We start from the raw sequence: 12,500 nt of genomic DNA, 5'->3' as shown, positions 1-12,500 counted from the left end.
AGATTCTGGACTTTACTCTGATTGGGCGAAAAAAAGAGAGCTCTTGGAGCCTCGCTCCAATTGGTTACAGAATTGCAAATAATACTTCTTGTAAATCAGTTAACAGCTGATGAAATTATGGCCGCCGAGAAGGATTTGAACACGAGTGATGTTTAGGCTCTGTTTACAGCTGCTGTTGCTTCATCTTCAGATTTTTTTTCAAAAACCTTTAAAGGAAGAGCGGACTGAGAGAATGCATCCGAAGAATGGTTTGAGTAAAAGAAGACAGTACAGTTGTACTTCCTACGGGATTTGGCAATAGTGTTATTAATACAGGCCCGATCATTCTAGACTTGAAGAAAATGCATCGTTCTTCTTCCACCAACTCGCAAACGTTTGTAGTTGTGGCAAGTCCTTTGGAATATATTCGGAAGCAACAAGTTGCGAATCCAAAAAAAACCGAATAGAACTTTAGGGCTGCCACATTCGGGGAATCAGCCGAGCTTGACAGAGAATTTCGTCATTGTTTACGGAATCGCTGAACAACCTGAACCACTTCTAACAAATGATAGCTGAGTAGCTGCTGCTGAAAAACTAGAATTTCTCAAAGTTCATTTTCCTCATATCTATTTTTATAGCATCTTTTATTGGCATCTCAAATATTCGAGTTTAAGGCCCTGTTTATACGTTGCATTTAATGACACGTATTTAATTGATGAATTTTTTTCGTCTGGGAGATGAAATTGAATGTCAGTTCATTTTAGACGTCGAATATAATTTTCGATGTCGTTTCGTGCCTGCATTGACTTTTATCAGCGGAGAACTTCCAAAAAAGCATGGTAGCGTTCAGAGAGGCAGTAACGCTAAAGATTGCTCTGGCGAGGTGAAGGCGTAGGAATTTGTCTTTTCAGATGGCAACACTTGTAGCAGTAAGACGAAAATTCAGGCTTCGACTGCTAGCTTTATTATGTTTATTACTGCAACAAGTGGGAGAAGAAGAGGAACGTTTTCGTAGTATCCGAAGGTGTGAGAGAAATGCTGGGTGGTGGGAAATGGTGTGGTCAACTTATGACAATTCAAGATTCAAGAAAACCTTTCGTGTGACGCGCCAAACGTTTTGCTATATACTAGAGAATATCAGGCAGGATATCACAAAGGATCAGCTGACTGAAATGCCAATTTCTCCGGAGTGCAGATTAGCAATATGTCTTTATCGGCTTGGGAGGGGTGATTACCTGTGCACAATAGCAGAATTGTTTGGCGTTGGGCTAGCAACTATCCATGTCATTGTTAAGGAAGTCTGCGAGGCAATCGTTAAAAACTTATGGAAGAAGGCTGTGACAAATCATTTCCCAACTTCTGAACAGGATTTTACAGAAGTCACGGTAGACATGAACCAGCTTTGGCAATTTCCTTGGTGTTGGGGAGCAATTGATGGTTGCCACATCCCAATTCAGTGCCCACCTGGTGGAGAGGAAGCTTGCAAAGAGTACCATAACTTTAAAAACTTTTTCTCAATTGTTATGATGGCCATTGTCGATGCTGGAGCAAGATTCATGTGGGTCAGCGTAGGTTTTCCAGGTAACTCACATGACTCGATTATTTTTCAGTCTACACAGCTATGGAGTGATATCACGGAAAAGAAAGTGATCCCCGAAATATCACAGAACATTCAAGGAACAGACATTTATCCTATGATTCTAGGGGATTCAGCTTTCCCTTTTCGTATTTGGTTGATGAAACCTTACTCCAATGCTGTTCTGAGTGCTGAACAGCACTATTTTAACTACCGCCTCAGCAAGGCAAGGATGGTATCAGAAAGGGCTTTTGGCCAGCTGAAAAGTCGATGGAGAGTTCTCTACCGCAAATCATCTTGTCAACCTGATGCCGTTAAATGCATTGCATTAGCATGTGTTGTTCTTCACAATGTTTGTATAGACATCAGTGATTCACTACCATCACAGTTAGATTTAACAGAGAATCCAGCACAACATGGGAGAAGAAGCAGGAAGGAGGTCAGAGAACTGCTGATGATGAGAAACTGCACCATGAAGAAGGATAAATCACATCATGCAGAAGAGATAAGAAAAGCACTTCTCGACAAATTTTGGGAAGAGAAAGAAGAGCAGTAATCTGTCACCACTAACTTTTCTGTTTTTGCTAGATTTTCAGAAGGAGCTAAAAAGTTACAGCATATAACTAATCAACTGTTCAACCTGAAAAGTGTCTTTGATTTGCTTTTAAATTCTTGCTGTTTGCCAAGTGGGGATTTTTTATTGGCAAGAGAGTTTGCTTGATATAGTTATGAAATAAAGGGAGCATTCTTCAACGAGGGGGTGGGACTCCCACTAAAAAGTATGCAACACATCATGATTGTCAACATGTTGTTACATTTGTTGAACCACTGAATTAAGCCATTTGAGTATAGGGCATTTTCAAGAAGTACCATAATACTCTTTTTTTCCTCCATAACTTTGCATAAGCAATGTTTTCAATATAACTTACAGCATCTGGTGAGAGTTTACAGCCCACGAGAAATTGAAAACAATGCTCATGCAAAATATGGGAAGGGCAAAAAAAAATTATGGTATTTTTGAAAGTTGAATTTTCAATTTAGGGTGAAATAATGTACAAACACTTTAAGCATATTACCCTTAAGTATATTATTAACAACCTGTATGAGGAATTGTTCCACGGGTGATTATACTTTGATGAATAAATAGTGTGTGGTTTCACAAAGAAAAAAATTCTGAAAGCAATGACAGTAAAATCATGACAGTTGGTATGGTGTGTCTGTTGTAGATTAAACCTGTTCTTATATGTAAACCCGTTTTTAACCTAGGTTGAGTCAGAATTTCCTTTGTCTCCTAACTCTAATAGCGCTTTATACTAATGACGTCATAAAATTTTAGACCCCCCGCGTGACTCAGACAAACAAACTCCACTTCTTTGAGAGCTGGAAGGGAAATGGCGAGTAGTTCGCTTCATTCCCTTACAGTTCTGACCGAAGAGGACGGCGTTCCTGGCTCCAAATTTGAAAGAGAACCAGAATATTACACTGTAGACCAGCTAAAACGGTGGTTAAAATGCAGGGGCTTAAAATTAAGCGGTAAACGAGAAGATCTTATACAGCGAGTGAGAGACTGTGTGAAGAGCGGGAATTATCACACCCTTGATCCGGCAATCGATCATGGAAAATGGTTTGCTGCCAAAGTTCTTCAAGAAAATTCTGATGTAAAGACAAATTCTGGATCGATATCCATTCCGTGTATTCCGTCCACTGGCTGGCGTGTTTTTCCGTCTCAAAACATTCCTTCGCTCTTCAACTATGGGCACGTGCATTACTACGCGCTAGAATCAATCCAAAATGTTGCCCATCATCCTGAAGACATCGAAGATGGGCTGGGGCACACGACGGATAAACCTTTGAAAAATGGAAGAAAGTACGTGGATTCGGGCTTTGTTCACGATATGATGGACACAGTAAACGGCGATCATTATTTAGTGAGGGCTCACGTTTGGCCGTCGATGAGAGCAGAGTTGCCGCACAATGTTGTTGTTGTTTTGTCTGTGAACAGTGGTGCCGTTCTTCATGCCTCTTGTGATCCTTGCCGGGCTTCGTCTTTAGGTCGTTGTAGTCATGTTGTGGCCGTTTTATTTTGTATCCTTGACCACGTTCAGAAGCATGGGACAATGTTGAAAACACCTTGCACAAGTCAAGAATGTTCTTGGAATAAAGGAAAGAAGAGAAACAAAAATCCCAGAAGAGTAAGCGATGCGACATATCCAAGAAAGAGGTCCAAACAAACTTTGTCCGTCATTGAGTTTGATCCGAGGCCTGCCAGATATAGGGAGGTAAACGAACAGCATATTAATAAATTTTTGAGAAACATTCAAGCTTTGTCTCAAGCTGAAGATACAGGAGTTTCAATGTGGGAAACTCAACTACAGTTTACCTACAGTGATTATGCACTTGATTGTGAGAGGAAAGAAGTGTTGTTAGAGCAAGTGAAACTGTTGTACAATAATTTAAAGCCGGAAGCCCTTATGGAAATGCCTGCAACACAGGAGCAGAGCAAATCCGAGAGATGGTTCTGTGAACGCTGGTGCAGGCTGACAGCGTCCAGGTGTCTCGGTGCTTTCAAAGTTGGGAAGCTTGTTAGTGAGTCCCAGCCAAATGCTGCCATTGAAGCGAACAAGTTTATTGCCAACCAGATTTGGGGCCTTGGATCTGATCATTTTCAGACATACTGGATGCGTTATGGCCTTGAAAGTGAGCCAAAAGCCATAGTGAAGTATGAAATTGCCACAAAGACAAGAGTATCTCCTACAGGATTTTGGGTCAACCCTGAGTTCCCATTTCTTGGTTGTTCGCCAGATGGCCTTGTTGGCAATGACACTGTTGTAGAGATCAAGGCATTGAAAATCTTTAAACAGTACAGTGTAGAGACAGTTACTTCCAAAAACTCTCCAGTGCCTAAGAATGTTCTTGGTAGGCAATGCTTTAAAGTAGAAGATGGGAAGTGTGTCCTGAAGCACACCCATGCGTATTATTACCAGTGCCAACACATCCTTCTTGTGACAGGAAGAAAGCACTGTGCTTTTATTCTTCATGCAGCAAGTGGTCCTGATTCAGTAGAAAGGATTCCAAGAGATGAACCTCTCATTAACAAGATTTGGTGTTTTCTGACAGCATTGTGGATGTTTGTTATTGCTCCTGAGGTCTTTGAAATGCGTGTCCCTAGGAATCTCTTGCCATTTGTTTTACACGAGCCTTCAGAGAGCTTGCATTCCTCGAAACAGTCTACTTTGGAATCACCTGATTGTGGGTTAATACCTGGAGACCCTACCACATGTACTTCTTCTTTTGAGTCTGTAGAACAATTTGTAGCCCCCGAATGCACATCGCCCACTGCTACTATGGATCCTGTAACACCTGCAGCATGTTCACCTGTGTCACCTGCGTCATATCCTGACTTGTGTGGAACCATAGAATCTGAATTGGTTGAAGAGTCTATCCAGCCGAGCTTATACTGCCAAGAAGAAATTGATGCTGCAGAGGCTCTATTCTCAGCTGCCAGTGTTGTTTCCAGTGCTAGTAAATGTGCTTCTGAACAAGGCCAGGAGCTGACTGTCTTTCCTTGGGGTGGACTGACGAGTACTGGGATATCCCTTACCAATACTTGTCCCTTGGATAATTGGTTGATGATTTTTCAGGCTCTGACCAAATCACACAAGGTGGAGCTCAGTGACCTTCCAGAGTCAGCTCACATAATAGGGACATCCCTTAAGCTCATAGATGATGGCCTATATGCAGATGCAAAGTTGCTTATCTTGCAGTCTATTCCACAATGGCAGCAACTAAGAGGTACGCATAAACTGTTTTTTTTTTCTTTTAAAAATTATCATTTAATCTTACACAGACTTCCAGGTCACATTTAAATTCAGGTTAAAATTTTAACTTTTGTCAATTCTCTATATTTTCCTTTGTCTAGTAGCCTTATTATTCATGGGTTAGGGCTAGGAGACAAAAGAATTTGAAGGTAAAAAAACTTACCTGGATTTTATTTTTACCTCTGACATAAACAATTTGTCATTGAGTATTTTTATAATAGAGCTAACTACTTTTAGTGATAATAATGTTGGCAAAGATTGGTAAGATAAGAAGAAAAATATATATTAATAATAATTATGTAATAATAAAAATATTATAATAAATTTAATTTTTGTGTTATATTTTTTATTTTAAAGTTGTTGCTGGTACCCTGGACTTGTATGGCAATGAGAGCGACTATTTCTTGATGCTCCTTCGTCCATACCTGACAAGCACCATCACAACAACCTGTTGCCTTACAACTTGTCCGCTGCAAGTACACTCGGTGCAGTCTATGTCAGTCACCCTGTCACAGCCCTCCAAGCTTACAAGCAGTATTTTTCTGGATGCCCTTGAAGACTGGCAGCACCCACCTGATTCCCAGTGTGGAAGGAAATTTTCTAACAAGCCAGCAGAAGAAATCCCTTTCAATGAGGATGTGACTGTTGATGAACATGGACATGCAGACACCTCATGGCATTGCGCGGGGGCTAGGGTTAGCAGCCGTCGTGTTATGTTGAATTTGAAATCATTTCTTGTTTTTTCAGTTGATTTGCTTAGCAGAGGAGGTAATCTTAAGTTGTCAAACATGCCACAATCAATTTTTTTGTTTGGGAAATGCTTTACATTGTATGGGGCAACACTGTGGAATGGGGGTCACTACATTTGTACCTTTTATTATAATAATATGTGGTACATGTATGATGGTTTGAGTGAATATTGACGAAAGGGCTCTGGACTCTGGTCTTCTTCATGTATGTTTCATGAGCCACTGGGATTTTCTTTAAGTTGTTTAATATATTGTAGCTAGGTCCAAGGTAAAGAGAGCATAAATCTGACATTGATTGCGACTCGTATAATTTTGTCTTTTATTTTGGAATTTAATAGGTCAACTTAATTGTCTCTTTAGCCCTGGTTATAGTAGTCAGACTCTTGCCCTTACTTTAAAATTTGTAGACAAAAGCCTAAATTGAAAATGAAAAATCTTTGAGAATATTTTCTTGGACTTATAAGCATGTTTACTTTTACAATTTCTTTTTCTGGAGTGGGTTCATTTTAATGAAAGACATAACAAATCATGCTTTAAAGGCCCATGTTCACCCAAGTGGCTTTGCACATTTGTGTTGTTGTTTTGAAACACTTTTTTGTCAAATGCAGTGTTTTGATTGGCTGACACATTTATGGGGTGTTCACTTTTTTTCATGCTTGGCCATAGTGTCACTCTACACATACTGAAAACAGCAATTTTCAACTACCCGAAATCATTTTTCTGGAGTACAGGGTGTGCAATGCATTTTGGGTGAACATGGGCCTTTAATCATTATTCTTTGTTTGCTTAGTGTTCGAATCTTGGTTGATGAAAGTGACAAAAAATATACAGTAGTAGGATAATCGTAACTTGGGTTATTCTCAGTTAACAGTTAATGTTTTCATGTTTATATCATTGCATTTCTGTCCAGTAAAGTCAGTTCAATTTTCTGATGGTTACACTGAGAAATGGCCATTAGAGACTTTGATATTTTTATATAAAAACAATTATGTAGTTTCAGTCATTGACTTGCAGCTTGTGCAGGTGTCAAATTCAAATCAAATTCTTGTTCCTGCTACATGTAAAAATGAACTTTCTTTGAGTTTTGAAAAATATTTTAAAAATTAACATCCATATTTTGTGTACACGTGTAGAAATGTAAATAAGATTTATTTCTCAAAATGTTCTGTTTGTATAGAATATAAACATAGCTTGCTGGAAGCAATAGATAATAAAATCAAAATTCACCTTATATCTCAAATTAAATATATTATTGCAAATCCTACCAGCCGAATTCTAAAGACCCAGCAGATAAAGGGTGTGTTTGTTTGGGATGATCCGGGTGAGGATCAGTGATCTGAGATCACTTGAATCATGGTAGATCAAATGAGCTGATGAATCCACCCCAGCCAAGGATTCATCAGTTCATTCAATCTACTATGATCAGAATTAATGATCTCGGAACACTGATCCTGATCCATATCATCCCAAAGGAATGCACACAAAATGCCAAAGACTATCATTCGAAGCTGATGGCCTGCTATACATATCCATTAGTTAGAGCCTTGGAAACTTAAGTTAAAACATTAAGTCTACTTACAAAGGACGGCCTGAAAATTGACAAGGCATGCAGCAACTACTACCATTTGAGTTGCGACAGGAGCAAGAGACAAAGGTATTCTTCTGCTGACTAGTTTGAACTGCTTTAAGCGTTCATTGAAACGCTCTACATGAATCCTAGCTTTTGCAATGCGACGTGTTTCCAATTCCTCTGCAGCACTAAGACTTTTTCTACCTTTTAAAAATGATGGGATTTTTAATTGCACTTGGAGAGGATTTAAGAGATCCTGCACAGTGAAACCACGATCTGCCAAAACGAAGTCATATGGTTTGAGGTGTTTCAAAAGGCCACTTTCCTTAAAGATGCGAACATCAAGATCACCCTCGAACAAATCAGAAACAAAACATGCTCCACCACTGGGGGTTACAGCAATGAGACACTTGAATGTGTTGGTGTGCTTATAGGAAGAGAAAGTGTTTCCTTGCCTGGCAAAATTCCTGGAGCATTCCACTCTAAATTCAGTACAATCAACAATACAGCGTATGTTCTTCATGGTTTTGAATACCTTAGGGAGGAACCTGCTAAATTGGGCTCTATCTGGAAACATAAAAGTTTTGCATGTCTCTAAAAATTACATACATCAACTGAATATATGTTGTAAAAATCTTTCCAATATAGGAAAAGTTAATTTTCCTGCTTGGGGTACTAAGAAGAGCTGCAATAGTATTGAGAGTAAAACCCCTCTTCAGTCTTAGAAGGCAAATGAAAAGTTTTCCTCTTGGTGAAAAATCAGCTTTTGGGCCAGTTCTTGCATTCTCCGTTGCTGGGCAATCTTTGCTTTTCCAGTAGCTGATTGTCTCCAAAGGGCAAACATCGTCAAGAAAATCATGCAAAACTTCAAACTGGGAAGGCCTGAGGCCGGTGAAGTGTTTCATGAGAGCTACATCTTGCACGATATTTTCGTAGGATAAAGTACTCACTATTTTAGGACCCTGTAACTGCGTTGTAGAGACGTCGTTTTTCAAAATCATAGTTTCGACCTTTGCGGACAACTCGTATTTTGAATATATAGTCTGAGAGCCTTGATCAGAAACCAACTTTCCTGAAGGGTTAACGTAAGTGTATGTATCGGTCACGGCACATGCCTCATCAACACATTCTTCATCAATAAAACTGCTTTCGTCGACTGTCGGTTCAACTTCTTGTGACTCCTGATCATGATCATCAGAAACTATAATATCGTTAAATAATTGTTCCTCGTGGTTGTCATTGCATAATTTCTGTTTCTTTGACGCTGGATTTTCTCTTTTTTTCGGTGCTTTTCTCTTAGGAGCATGTGCTCGACTTACTTGCGCTGGTCTTAGATTTGCCTTCAGTGGATCGGGAAATTCGGCTGTTGGACCTTTTTCGCCGGGCCAGTGAAGAGCACAAATGTAAGTGTTTCTTGTTATGTTTTTCTCCGTAAAAAATTCACGCGAACAAGCCACTAGCCAACGCTTGCACTTTGCCATGTCTCGCGAAGGTTTTGGGAAGGGAATGAATACTTTCTTCCCCGATTCCTCTAACTCTTTGAGTGATTTTGGCCATTTATCTGCATATCTTGAGTCTGTCTTACACTCACCCCAACAACAGTGTTTGGTACCAACCATGCCCCTTCCTTTTAGCACGCTAAGTCGTTTTTTGATGAAATTTTCCGTCGTTTTGTTTCAATTTTACAGCTCTCGCTCATACATTTCCTCTAAGCTGGTCGCAATGTTTGTCTGAGTCTGTGCGGGGGGTCTCATAGGTTATCACGTAACAAAATCTATTTTTAGTAATAGTATAAAGCGCTATTACTCATGATCATGAATAATTTGGGATGAGAAACAAAGGAAACTCCAGTTTAACCTGAGAACAGATTTTACCTACGACATGTCTACCGTTTGACAAGGACTTAGGAAACAAACATGGGTAAACTGTATGTTAAACAAACTTTATTGTAGCTTTATAACTATTTTGAGTTCTTTAAAATGTCAACTTTGCAACAGATGTTTGTTAATGAATCAAACTGAAACATATGAACAAAGACCTCTAATGTTGTTTACGGAGTATTTACTCTCCAAAACTGTTTTCATGAGAAGCTTATTATCAAAATAAGCCTAAACCAAGTAGAAAATGCAACAAAAAAATGGATCTTGCAGTTTTTGTTCAACAGATTCTCAAACATGCAAATGTCAGAAAACCAGAGTCAATAAAAGTATTGAGTGAAACCATCAGCAGTCTCAGGGGGGTACATAATCCCTGTCTGAGTTTGGTTTCCAGGCACACCATTGTTGGAAAACATAGGTGTGCTGCTATATGCACCATGATGTTGATACTGTTGGAAGGGTTGCTGACCTGAACCCAACAGTATGTCCAAATACCTTTTCTCTTGTTCTCTTGCTCGTTTCATCTCCTCATGAATGCTTTCCAAGAGCTGTTTTGTTGGGTCATTTTCAATTACAGATCTTATTAAATCTACAGTTCATGCAATTTGGTCTGATTTATGTTTTCTACCCTTCCTCTTAACTGGTACAAACATGTTCTTCTCAGGGGGCTCCTTTGTACTATCTTCGAAGGGACTGCAATCACTGCTCCCATGCTCGATGATTTCTTTGGCACTACTCTCATTGGCTGAAGGTTCACGACCTTGCTCAGGCTGACATGAATCACGTGACTTTACTATAGGGTAGAGTAGGTCGAACCACTTCCCATATCCTTTCTCATCAGTCAGCCTCTTCACTCCACTTGCTGTCTTTACAGTAAGACAGATCCTCTTGCACGTGACTACACACCATTTAAACTTGGTTCTCGTCTGCTCTACTGTGAACGGGAATGAATCTTCATACTGTTCGTTCAGTTAATTTAACACAGACTGATAAGCCTCAGTGTTGTATGCTTTCTTGGTGTTCGTGAAAACCAGCTTCCGAAGAATGTTCTCGTCATTGACGATTATGTTTACCATGTCAGTCACCTGGATCTCCAACCACGTTGCTTTTCTACCATGCTTCTTCCCTTTTACCACGGTTTCCTCGGGGCTCTCGCTATGACCATCTTCATTCTGCTTTCTGCGTTTTTTGTTGGGGACTTGTGGCTCCTTTTCCTCGCTGTCACTGCTTAAATCTGAACCTTGATCATTCAGTTTTGATCGCAAAGATGTTTCATCTATCAAATTTGCCGAGATAGATATTTCTGGGCTACGAGGAGTGGATGTTCGTGTTTCATGAAGAACAGCGCTTGCGTGACATTTGCGTGACGTTTAAAAGTTTACAAAAATTTGGTTTTATCAACGGAGTTGATAATGTAAATTGGCCACCGTACAGGGATTCTAAACGCTGACGTTTCGAGCGTTAGCCCTTCGTCAGAGCGAATCGAGGGATTATGGGTTATGTGTAGTTTTTATAGTAGAGTAGGAGCTACGCTATTGGTGGTAACATGGCAACGTGAAAAATAGGAATGTATTAGTTAAATGAAAAGCGTTCGTTAATACCGTGAGGATTAAGGGTGCCGATTTGAAAGATGAATTTTTGTTCCAGATTCTTGTGGCTTTCCGTCGTACCTAGATGCAGGAAAAGGCCACAGATAGCCATGTGTTTTTTGGAGTGGTTAGGCAGATTAAAATGGCGAGTGACTGGCTTAGATGCATCCTTGTCATTCTTGTCAACATCGCGAAGGTGTTCGCAGAATCGGTCACCTAGTCGTCTACCTGTCTCACCAATGTATAATTTATTGCATAACGTACAGGTTATGCAATAAATGACATTTGCAGAGGTACATGTGAAACGATCGGTGATCTTAACAGATCGCTTAGGTCCCGATATCTTGCTAGTGTTAACAATGAAAAGACAAGTTTTGCATCGTGAGCGCGCACATTTGAAAGTGCTGGGTTGCTAGTTAGTTTTGAGCGTGCTTCTAACTAAAAAGTTGCCGACGTTTTTGTCGCGTTTGAATGAAATAAATGGAGGTTGCGAAAAGATTCTACCAGTCTCGGGATCATTTTGGAGTAATTTAAAATTACTAAGAATGATGCTTTTGGACTGCGTGATTATGAGGATGGAAAGTGAGGGTGAATGGAATTCTGTCATTCTTATCTTTTTGTGACGTTTGTAGTGATGACTGTCGATCAAATTGTTGGGCGCGATGCTGGCCCGCTTTGACCACAGAGACAGGATAGCCACGTTTTTCGAAGAACTGGCACATCTCCTCTGATTTGCTGGAAAAATCAGAGTCATCACTACATAGACGTCGAAGTCTAAGAAATTGAGAATAAGGAATGGAGTTCTTGACATGTGATGGATGTGACGATGAATACAGTAGGTTTGTAGTGCACACTAGTACATAGCACGTTGCCTCTAATAGAAACTTTGATATCTAGGAAAGCCAATGAAGTTTCCGAAATTTCCCAGGTATATTTAAGAGCCGGATGAAAAGAGTTGACGGAGGTTATAAATTGATCGAGTTCTTCTCTGCTGGATGAAATAGCGCCGATGCAGTCGTCAATGTAGCGGCCGTAGAGTTCAGGTTTGGGGCCGTTGTACTGATTAAAAATTCAACATATCCTACAACATATCCTACAAAAAGATTGGCAAAGCTAGGTCCCATTCTTGTGCCCATCGCTTTTAAGCGTTAAAACTAGTTCGGCAAGGCGGAGCAGCGTTTCCGAGCTAGGTTCTTTGACATTGCGTTGATCGAAAAAGTGTTTAAGTGCTTGAAGACCTTCGCTATTAGGAATGACTGTGTGTAGAGATGTAATGTCCGTGGTGAAAATAAGTTTGTCTTGGCCAGAGAAATTGAAATCGCGGAAAATTTGTAGTGCGTGT

General features: G+C 40.0%; 1 protein-coding gene and 1 pseudogene across 1 annotated transcript; one reads left to right on the top strand and one right to left on the bottom strand.

The window, feature by feature from the left end:
* Positions 1-890: 890 nt before the first annotated feature.
* LOC137968192 (uncharacterized) lies at positions 891-2,111 on the top strand. Its single transcript, XM_068814820.1, has one exon. The coding sequence runs from the start codon at positions 891-893 to the stop codon at positions 2,109-2,111; it is 1,221 nt and encodes a 406-aa protein (XP_068670921.1).
* Positions 2,112-7,693: 5,582 nt separating this feature from the next.
* LOC138012911 (uncharacterized) lies at positions 7,694-9,311 on the bottom strand (annotated as a pseudogene).
* Positions 9,312-12,500: the final 3,189 nt, after the last annotated feature.

Source organism: Montipora foliosa, chromosome 8 (genome assembly GCF_036669935.1).
Source record: "Montipora foliosa isolate CH-2021 chromosome 8, ASM3666993v2, whole genome shotgun sequence".
Taxonomy (NCBI): Eukaryota; Metazoa; Cnidaria; class Anthozoa; order Scleractinia; family Acroporidae; genus Montipora; species Montipora foliosa.
The sequence above is the reverse complement of the archived record's forward strand: the minus strand, read 5'-3'. Positions and strand labels throughout refer to the sequence as shown.